The 10,489-nt window shown below is 45.5% G+C and overlaps 1 protein-coding gene and 1 long non-coding RNA gene across 2 annotated transcripts; both read left to right on the top strand.

The window, feature by feature from the left end:
* The first annotated feature begins 748 nt into the window (after nucleotides 1-748).
* LOC146701136 (uncharacterized) lies at nucleotides 749-1,377 on the top strand. The gene is made up of 3 exons (XR_014922137.1): nucleotides 749-986; nucleotides 1,075-1,216; nucleotides 1,316-1,377. It is a non-coding gene; the product is annotated as an uncharacterized LOC146701136 (long non-coding RNA).
* A 2,387-nt stretch (nucleotides 1,378-3,764) lies between these two features.
* Nucleotides 3,765-10,032, top strand: LOC146701135 (SCO-spondin-like). The gene is made up of 6 exons (XM_085469298.1): nucleotides 3,765-4,001; nucleotides 4,091-4,256; nucleotides 4,398-4,650; nucleotides 8,961-9,171; nucleotides 9,563-9,657; nucleotides 9,747-10,032. The coding sequence occupies exons 1-6, from the start codon at nucleotides 3,765-3,767 to the stop codon at nucleotides 10,030-10,032; spliced, it is 1,248 nt and encodes a 415-aa protein (XP_085325424.1).
* The last annotated feature ends 457 nt before the right edge of the window (nucleotides 10,033-10,489 follow it).

Here is a 10,489-nt window from a genome sequence, read left to right as displayed (position 1 = left end):
CTTTTTAGGGTCAGGAACCAGGCAGGATGTCTTCCAGAGTGATGGGACTCTCTGCATTTCCAGACTCATGTTGAAGATCTGTTGTAGAACTCCAGACAGCTGGGAAGCACAGCACCTGAGGGCCCTGGGACTGACACCGTCAGGGCCAGCAGCTTTGCTGGAGTGGAGTCTGCCCAATTCTCTTTTGATGTCATCTGCTGAGAGGGACAGGGTGAGACGGTCTGAGGGGGCAGGAGAGGGGGGAGGAGAAAGGAGAAGATGGGAAGAGCTGGGTGTGGAGACAGGAGCCGCAGGGCAGTCAAACCTATTGAAGTGCAGATTTAGGTTGTTTGCACTTTCGACGTCTCCATCCATCCCAACACCTCTCTTTTGTCTCAGGCCAGTGATGGCCCCCATTCCATTCCACACCTCCCTGGTGCTGTTGTCCTGCAGTTTGCTTTCCAGCCTCCTTCTGTAGGACTCTTTACCCTCTGCAATCTTGGCTTTCAGCTCCTTCTGCACCAGTTTCAGCTGATCTCTGTCACTGTTTCTGAAAGCTCTTTTCTTCTTGTTCAGGGTTTCTTTGATGTCTTTGGTAACCCAGGGCTTATTGTTGGAGAAGCACAAAATGTTTTTTTGGGATCCACAGTGTCCACACAGAAGTTGATATAATCTGTAACACAGCCTGTCAGATTGTCAATATTGTCCTGATGAGAATCACGCTATAATAATGCTGCTTTCTCTCTTTTATCTGTCCTTTCAGACCGTGTCTGTCCCAGAGGTCAGGTGTTTTCAGACTGCATATCATCCTGTCCTCCCAGTTGTACTTCTCCACAGCCCCCCGCAGCCATGGGCCAGTGCAGGGACGAGTGTGTTGGAGGATGCGAGTGCCCTCCAGGCCTCTATTTTCACCAGGGAAGGTGTCTGAAAAGAGATGATTGTCCTTGCTTTCATCGCAGACGCACATACCAGTCAGGGGACAAAATACAACAGAGATGCAACACCTGGTGAGGAGGGAGTCTTTTCCTGTCAACTCTTCATCGTTTACCCATTTTCCCCATTTATGTGCAACTTTTTTTGCCTTTACCTTGACAGTGTGTGTAGCTCGGGTCAGTGGCAGTGTACTGGGGAGAAGTGTGCGGCAGAGTGCGCCCTGATGGGCGGTTTACAGGTGACCACTTTTGACAAAAAGAGGTACTCACTGCAGGGAAGCGACTGCTCCTTCATTGCTGTGGAGGTGAGCCATGTGTAGAGAAATGCAATCAAACACATTTGCTTACACTATGAGGCAGATTTGTGCATTGTTACTTTGTTCTTATTCTCTGTGTGTTTTCAGGACTTTGTTGACAGGAAGGTAGTTGTGAGTGTACGCTGTGGAGAATGTACGGCAGGGGGAGGGGAAGGAGGAGGGGGGTGTCTAAAGGAGATGTCAGTAACAGCTCTCCGGACCACAGTCACCATCACAGACACCGGTATGGTATGAAGGTTTGCTTGATAGATCACAGGAAATCAAATCTAGATGTGTCTAGTAGTTTGTTTCTCTTACTGTTCTCTTTAGGCTCACAACATAGCTTTACCCAGCAATTAATGCTGCTTTAGACCATCGACTGTATACAAAAACAACACCAAAATCACAAACAAGCTTGTGTCCAGTTTGATAACTTTAACTATATACCCATCGATGTCTAGGGATGGGTATCGTTTAGGTTTTATCCAAAACCGGTGCCAAAACGGTACTTTTGAAATGGTGCCGGTGCTTAAACGGTGCTCGAACCGGTGCTTAAAGAATGGAGAACACCAACTTTGTCCAAAAACCTCTCATGTTCATCTGTTTTTTTGTAAAAAGATAACAATGTTAGCCTTTTCTGCAGCTATGGGGCATATATGGTATCACTCTTGGCTGGAAGCAGTGCTTAAACAATGGAAAAAACACAAACTTTGTCCAAAAACCTCTCATGTTTAGCTGTTTTCCACTTTTTCTTTGGTCATTTTAGCCTTTTTAGTCAGGGTGAAGGGAGTATCTGCCATCAAACAAGAAGACAGCCGCATGTAGCTATGATGATGTTTGCTAGTTCACCTTACATGCATTAATGTAATAACGTGGTTAGCCTACTCAACGTAAATTACACACGAACAACATGAAGCTACTCACGCAGAGAAGAACGGCTGCTGCTGCATCATCATCCTCATCATTTCTGCTACACTGGCAGGGCTAGGGGCCAGGACTCTCCTCTTCGTGTTTTTGGGGGATGTTGCTAACTCCGGCTACGATAACAGGCACCACACCCGCAGTAGATGTGCTCGGTCTTTGATAGCAAGCTATCAAATACAGTGCATTTCTCTGCTTTTAAAAAAAGGTGTTTCATCAGATTCGAGATGTTACCTCCTTTGTAGTGATGCGCGAATCATGAACGAATCGTTCAATAAGAATCACTTTAATGACTCACAAGCCCAACTGACTCACTGACTCATCCCTGTTGCTGTTAGCAAACTAATTTCATTAGTAGAAATATATCTAGCTTATAATTAAAACTGTGTGAAAAAAAACAACAGCCAGTTTCTTAACGAAAACATTTCTGCACTGAACTGGAAGAAAAAACCCTGAGTAGAAGCTCACATCAAGACAATAGCTCCTCGGTTCACAGTAGCATCGCTCTGCTAACATGCTAACAGCACATTTGAGCTGCTCACCCCCTCCCTTCCTGTGCTGAATCGTAGCCTAAGCGAATCACTCAAGGAATCACTCACCCCCTCCCTCCTGGCTCAAAGCTTCTTCTTCTTCGTAGCTCTGCTCTAAAAGAACGTACGTACCTGGGCCCGCCTACTATCCTTAGGAAAGGTAAAATGATTGGCTAGAATCCAAAGTGTATCACATCTCAGGACAAAAAAGCACCAAAATAAAGCACCAAAATGTGCGCTGCTTTTCGGTCTGGTTACTACCGTTTATGTCAGAACCGGTGCCATTATCAATAAGTCAGTTATTTACAAAAAATAATAACATAGTTTTATGTAGTTGTTGCAAACGCATTCACCTGGGGCAAAGGTGCAAGATTGTGGCTATTTGAGGAACTGCAGTTTTTGGTTCTTTTGCAAGGACTTCTTTTTACAACCTTGCAGGCTGCAGCTTGCGTCATAGTGCAGCATTTTTGTGCAATCAAAGCACAAACAGGTTTTTATAGTAGACACTGTAGAGCGTCTTGGACTTTTAGATTGAATGTGCTGATTGCATTCTGATTGGTTACAGCTGATATTGTTACCTTCAGGTTCAGTGACACTGAATGGCCAGAAGGAAGCGGTGCCCTTGGTAACAGGGGATCTAGCTGTGCTTAAGGCCTCCTCCTCATTTCTGCTCATCCAGATGTTTGGAGCCCAGATTCTGTGGTACCTAGATGGACCCCTGGCGTTCATCACCTTGCAGCCTGGCTTTGGAAACAAGGTGATCTTCAAACTACTCCTAGTGCTTTCAATATACTGTCCAACTGTAACATGGTTCAGAGGTCCAGTTTAGTGACCCAAGGTAGCTTCTGCAGATTAGCAAATTAGCTGTACAGATGTCACCCTCAAGTTATAACATAATTTAAGTGGGTGTTATATAGAAATGCCCCAACCATAATGTTGTCACAGAGCCAACCTGCGATCTGCAAAGAAATAAGACACGTTCTATTATGTAGAATCTCAAAGAGAAGCGCGCTAGGGCCAGGTGGTAGGCACTAAACTGTAAAATTACCATAAAACACAATGTTCAAGCAATTCCATAACATGGGATCAATCCTTCTCTGTTGGACATGGGTATATATGACAAGGTGCGCGGCCTGTGTGGAACACTGACCTGGAACCAGCGTGACGACTTTACCACCCCAGAAGGAGATGTGGAGAACAGCGTGACATCCTTTGTGGCGAAATTCACAACAGCGCTCTGCACCCTGCCTGGAGGAGCTGCACCAGAGGCCTGCTCCACGTACACCCAGAGGCGGCAGTATGCAGAGACTGTGTGTGCTGTCCTCCACAGCCCCATCTTTCAGGTCAGTGTGATGGGTACTTCTGGTCATCTCTCACGAGTTTGTTGCCTTCGCTTTTATTCACACTTGCACCTCCATCTCTGATTCTACAGTTGTGTCACGACGTGGTGGAGAGGGAGCCATATTTCCGTCTCTGTCTGTCAGAGGTTTGCAGCTGTGTGCCGCAGGGATCCTGTCACTGCACCGTCCTCACTGCCTATGCCCGACACTGTGCTCAGGAAGGTGTTGTGGTCCAGTGGCGCAACCGCACCTTCTGCAGTAAGCTGGAGGACCGTTGTTTGTGTTGTTTTGAGGCTTTGAGGGAAAAGTTATTACTATTTAGAGACCAAAAGAATGTTTTTTCTGATACAGTGTGCTAAAACCAATGCTCTGCTACGCTATCTCTTCCTTTCTCCCCAGCAATGCAGTGTTCAGGGGGTCAGGTGTACCAGGAGTGCGGTCGCACTTGTGGGAACTCATGCTCAGATTTGAGACACAGCTGGAGCTGTGATGACAGTCGCAGTCAAAGCTTGTGTGTTCCAGGCTGCCAGTGCCCACCAGGGCTTGTGCAGGACCAGCAGGGTCAGTGTGTTCCCATCTCTTTGTGCCCATGCATGCAAGGAGCAGTGATGTATTCACCTGGGGCCATGGTTCAAAATAACTGCAACACCTGGTATGTAGTCAAGGAGTTTGTCTCACCTTTCTGCCGCTACACACTTTGATCATGAAATACGTTTAGATTGAGAATTTTTAAATCTTTTATGAAATATTAAATCCACGGTACAGATGCAGATGTACACAAAAAAACACTTCGTAAATGCATCAGAGCTCAGTGGGGAAAAAAATCATACTGGATATCAATACTGGTATGGACTGGTCAGGAACCAGAGGACGAAACATGATTTAATGGAAATGAAGACTACCAACCTGCAGATGGCTAAATTCAAAGACACCCAAAATTCAAAGTGAATAAAAGATGCAGTGGTACTCAGTAGTTTGTATTGCCCCCATTGTGGTGGATGGTGTCCGGGGGATCTCCTCCCTGATCAGGAGCAGGGCATCACTGAGCTGCTGGACATTCTGAGGTACACTGAGGTCAAACACAATGTCCCACAGATGTTCTGTTGCATTTAGGTCAAGTGAGGTCAGGGCCAGTCAGTGGTGTAAATTCCTTTATCCTCCAGGAACAGCCTGCATACTCTCACCATATGAGGCCGGGCATTGCCGTGCAGCAGGAGACACCCAGGACTGCCTGCACCAGCGCAGGGTCTGACAGTGGGTCCAAGAAGCTCATCCTGATACTTAAACGCTGCCTAGCCTGTAGAGGTCTGCATGTGTTCCCCAAACCATCACTGACCCACCACCAATCTGTTCATGCTGAATGATGTTACAGGCAGCTCTCCACAGATTCTCCAGGCTCTTTCACATCTGTCACATGTGCTCAGGGTGAACCTGCTCTGAAAAGCACAGAGCACCAGTGGTAGCCCTGTCATTCCTGCTAGTTGGCAACTGACAATGCCAAATATCAAACTGGGCCCCACGATAGCTACGATAGGCTCCAGCACCCCCCGTGACCCAGAGAAGGATAAGCGGAAGCGAATGGATGGATGGATCATCCCGAGGGAAATTGGGTTAAGGCTGCCAGCCTTGCCAGTGCCATCTTACCCTTCCGACCATACAGAAAGACAGGTCAGAGAGGTATAACAATGGAAAATGCACAACATGAGGAAAGACCCCCCCAGACTGAGCTCCAAAAGGGAGATCAGTTTGAGAACAGAAAAAAACACCTCAGCACATAAATCATCAGATCTCACAACATAGAAGACATGAGCTTCGAAGGCGTTTGGAGGGGCTGGGGGGTGAGTGTAGGTCTGTGTCAGTGCACGTGTGTGACTGTGTGTGTTCCATGTTCAACTGAGAGAAAGTTTCCATTCACCCGGTTAAGCAAAAGTCAACAATTTTCGATCGATGCGGGCGGCCTTGAATGAGGGGAAAGAGTCACAACACAGTTTTGTTATCTAAGGGAGAATTTTTGTTGAAAAGCAATTTGTGTTGAATCTCCTCCAAGCTCTTGAGAGTGTGCTGGGAGACACAGCAATGACACATATTGATGTACCACCCTGGTTGAGTTGGACTACCTGTCCTCCACCATAAAAGCCTCCTGTTTGGGGAATCTCATTGTTGCTTCTCTAATGCAGTTAATTTCATTATAACCCCAAAACTGATCAACAGCCCCTCTGCTACTTAACTGACCACATCAGTATCCCCTGATGTCCTCGGATTAATCTGGTATACTACACTTCTGAAGAAAGCAGAAATTAATGAAGTTACTTAGGTGTCATTTTTCTTTGACCTCATATAGATGATTGCTTTTCTGATTGTTGTTTTTTAACAGTACATTGTAAAAGCAGCCCTTTCTCGTTTATGGCTATCTGAGTGCAGCTTTTATCATTCGCCACCGGTCATAAAGACTCAGTTGAAGTAAGCATGTTTCATCATCATCGCCTGCAGAGCTACAGTATCATACTGACCTGGTTTCATGAACAAAGTCCCGTTTTATGAGTGCGGTAGGCGAGGACGCATTGTTACAGATTTGTGCCTGTTCATCAGTGAGGACAGGTCGGTCTCTTTGGAAACTCCTGACGTTGTGAGCCTGGCTGTAATAACTGGGGTAATTTGAATTTAGCTGTACCCTTGTGAATATCTGCACAAGTTAGCATTAGCCCAACTTTTATGTCGTATACATGGTTTGCAAAAGTATTGGGCCCCCTTGAACTTTCCCACATTTTGTCACATTACAGCCACAAACATGAATCAGTTTTATTGGAATTCCACGTGAAAGACCAACACAAAGTGGTGCACACGTGAGAAGTGGAACGAAAATCACACGATTCCAAACATGTTTTACAAATAAATAACTGCAAAGTGGGGTGTATGTAATTATTCAGCCCCCTGAGTCAATGCTTTGTAGAACCAGCTTTTGCTGCAGTTCCAGCTGCCAGTCTTTTAGGGTCTGTCTCTACCAGCTTTGCACATCTACAGACTGAAATCTTTGCCCATTCTTCTTTGCAGAACAGCTCCAGCTCAGTCAGATCAGATGAACAGCGTTTGTGAACAGCAGTTTTCAGATCTTGTCACAGATTCTTGATTGGATTTAGATCTGGACTTTGACTGGGCCATTCTAACACATGGATATGTTTTGTTTTAAACCATCCCATTGGTGCCCTGGCTTTATGTTTAGGGTCGCTGTCCTGCTGGAAGGTGAACCTCCGCCCCAGTCTCAAGTCTTTTGCAGACTCCAAGAGGTTTTCTTCCAAGACTGCCCTGTATTTGGCTCCATCCATCTTCCCATCAACTCTGACCAGCTTCCCTGTCCCTGCTGAAGAGAAGCCCCCCCAGAGCATGATGCTGCCACCACCATATCTGACAGTGGGGATGGTGTGTTCAGAGTGATGTGCAGTGTTAGTTTTCCACCACACAGAGCGTTTTGCATTTTGGTCTCATCTGACCAGAGCAGCTTCTTCCACATGTTTGCTGTGTCCCCCACATGGCTTGTGGCAAACTGCAAACGGGACTTCTTATGGTTTTCTGTTAACAATGGCTTTCTTCTTGCCACTCTTCCATAAAGGCCAACTTTGTGCAGTGCACCACTAATAGTTGTCCTGTGGACAGATTTCCCCACCTGAGCTGTAGATCTCTGCAGCTCGTCCAGAGTCACCATGGGCCTCTCGGCTGCATTTCTGATCAGCGCTCTCCTTGTTCGGCCTGTGAGTTTAGGTGGACGGCCTTGTCTTGGTAGGTTTACAGTTGTGCCATACTCCTTCCATTTCTGGATGATTGCTTGAAAAGTGCTCCGTGGGATGTTCAAGGCTTGGGAAATCTTTGTGTAGCCTAAGCCTGCTTTAAATTTCTCAATAACTTTATCCCTGACCTGTCTGGTGTGTTCTTTGGACTTCATGGTGTTGTTGCTCCCAATATTCTCTTAGACAACCTCTGAGGCCGTCACAGAGCAGCTGTATTTGTACTGACATTAGATTACACACAGGTGCACTCTGTTTAATCATTAGCACTCATCAGGCACCGTCTATGGGCAACTGACTGCACTCAGACCAAAGGGGGCTGAATAATTACGCACACCCACTTTGCAGTTATTTATTTGTAAAAAATGTTTGGAGTCATGTATGATTTTCGTTCCACTTCTCACGTGTGCACCACTTTGTGTTGGTCTTTCACCTGGAATTCCAATAAAACTGATTCATGTTTGTGGCTGTAATGTGACAAAATGTGGGAAAGTTCAAGGGGGCCAAATACTTTTGCAAGACACTGTATTTAAATGACTGCAACTGCAAACTATAGATGCACATAAGAGCGTGATGCCTACTTGGTGGTGCAAGAGCTCTGATGAAATCACTCTATGTTCCTGCTTGCTGATACAGGATAGGTTGATTTCATTGCATTTCTTTACCATGTAACGGCAGTGTGCATTACTCTGTGGGTTTAAGTAACTTACCGACGGCTCAGATTAGTTTCTCTCTGATTTCTAATATATTGGGACATGTTGGTCTGTACAGAGTCCGTTTTGTACGTGACTTGTTTCCTTTGAGCTGGTGATATCAGTCTGACCTGAGTAATTGCTATGAGGAAACAGGGAAATTCTGGTTAATCATTAAGCAGATATCGTAAATGACATACAGTATATCAGGGCACGTTAAATGAAAAACACTGGCTGTTGATTCAAGTGAATCATTAAGTGATTCTTGTCACGCCTCAGCTGCTGTTAAAGGAGAATAAAAATGTATGGATGATAGTTTAGTGTCATCACTATGAAGTCTGCTTTATAGTGTATTCACTGTTTCACCTGCTAAACCAAACTTGTTAATAACAACGTTTCAGTAATAATCTTTAATAGACCTATAATGTCTTGGTAATACCATTCAGTAGATGTTCATACTAACTCCACTCCCTCGTCTCTTCCCTCCATAGTGTGTGTGAGCAGGGATTGTTTAACTGCACTCAAGAGCTCTGTGAGGAGGTGAACCAGTGCCCCGGCACTCTGGTCTACTCCCCACGCTCCTGCCTCCTCACCTGCTCGAGCCTGGACCCTCCTGGCCAACAGCAGGGCTCAAGCGTCATGCAGTCAAGCTGCAGAGAGCCCCTGTCTGGCTGTGTGTGTCCACAGGGGACTGTCTTACTAGTGAGTGAAAACCTTTTTTGTGCAGGTTTATGCAGATGTTGCTGTAGGTTTATGATCACATTCATTTCTGTTCCAGTCATATCCTCCCGAGGCCCTGCCTATTAATGCATGTCCTCTGTAGTGGACACACTACTTTTTATTCAACATCTGTAGGGTGCTATCATGGCTTATTTCAAACAGCTGGTGAACAGAGGAGCTTCACTAAGGGCCAATATTAGATAGATAAGGATTATTTTCAACGTCAATCGTGCAAAAAATCATGAATCCCTTAATGTCAGCTCCAAATTAAATTCCATGGTGTTTTGTGAGTTTAGAGACAAACAACACAACGAGAGCTGTAGTCTTTGATCATGACCGACATTTTCGTACTTTACATCTTCTTTTCCTTCAGGGCGACCGCTGTGTTCTGCCAGATGAATGTCCATGTCACCACAATGGTCGACTTTATTACAGCAATGACACCATCACTAAGGACTGCAACACATGGTAATGTATGAGCTGAGTGCATCAAAATTCTTTAAGATATATTAATTATAAACGTATTGTTTTTACAACGGTATCATTTTTCCCTGCAGTGTGTGCAATGAGCGTCGCTGGCACTGTGGCCGCTCTGCCTGTGCTGGTGTATGTGTGGCAACGGGGGACCCACACTATGTGACGTTCGACGGTCGTTGCTACTCTTTCCTGGGTGACTGCCAGTACGTGTTAGCCAGGGAGACCAGCGGCTTATTCAGCGTCACGGCGGAGAACGTGCCATGTGGAAGCACGGGAGTCACCTGCACAAAATCAGTCACCCTCAGTCTGGGAAACACGGTCATACATCTTCTAAGAGGTAGAGGGCTCAATGGTGCTGCTAAATGAGAGTTTATATCCAGCAAACATGGCCCCTTGGAACCCATGTGAGAGCAGAATACTGCTTTAGAAAAAGCCCCCTATTCACAAGAGGTCACCACATAGTTGATATGTCAGATTTTTACACCACATACCCAACTACTACACTCAAACTAGAGACCTTCTGATTCATACTCAAACATGTAAATCATTGCACGGGTAAGCTACTTGCCCTCAAAGGCAAAACCCCGAACGTCCCATCAAACAAGTTCGTCTGTGATCTTGAGTTTAACTTAACTTTTACTGAAGTTTTGAATCACTTGTGTGTTCTTAGGTGCTGTTTTTATCAGACATGACTCACAAATGTGTCCTATTTCTATTTTGGCAAAGTGATTGTACTATGTGAGGAAAGTGAGGGTCTAATTGCTAAACTGTCTGTGACATTAGGTAATGCTGTGACAGTAAATGGGATGCCAGTTAGCCTACC

The sequence above is a fragment of the Copadichromis virginalis genome, linkage group LG9 (genome assembly GCF_057382275.1).
Source record: "Copadichromis virginalis isolate Kocher_CV1m ecotype Utaka linkage group LG9, C_Virginalis_male_GT1.1, whole genome shotgun sequence".
Taxonomy (NCBI): domain Eukaryota; kingdom Metazoa; phylum Chordata; class Actinopteri; order Cichliformes; family Cichlidae; genus Copadichromis; species Copadichromis virginalis.
The sequence above is the reverse complement of the archived record's forward strand: the minus strand, read 5'-3'. Positions and strand labels throughout refer to the sequence as shown.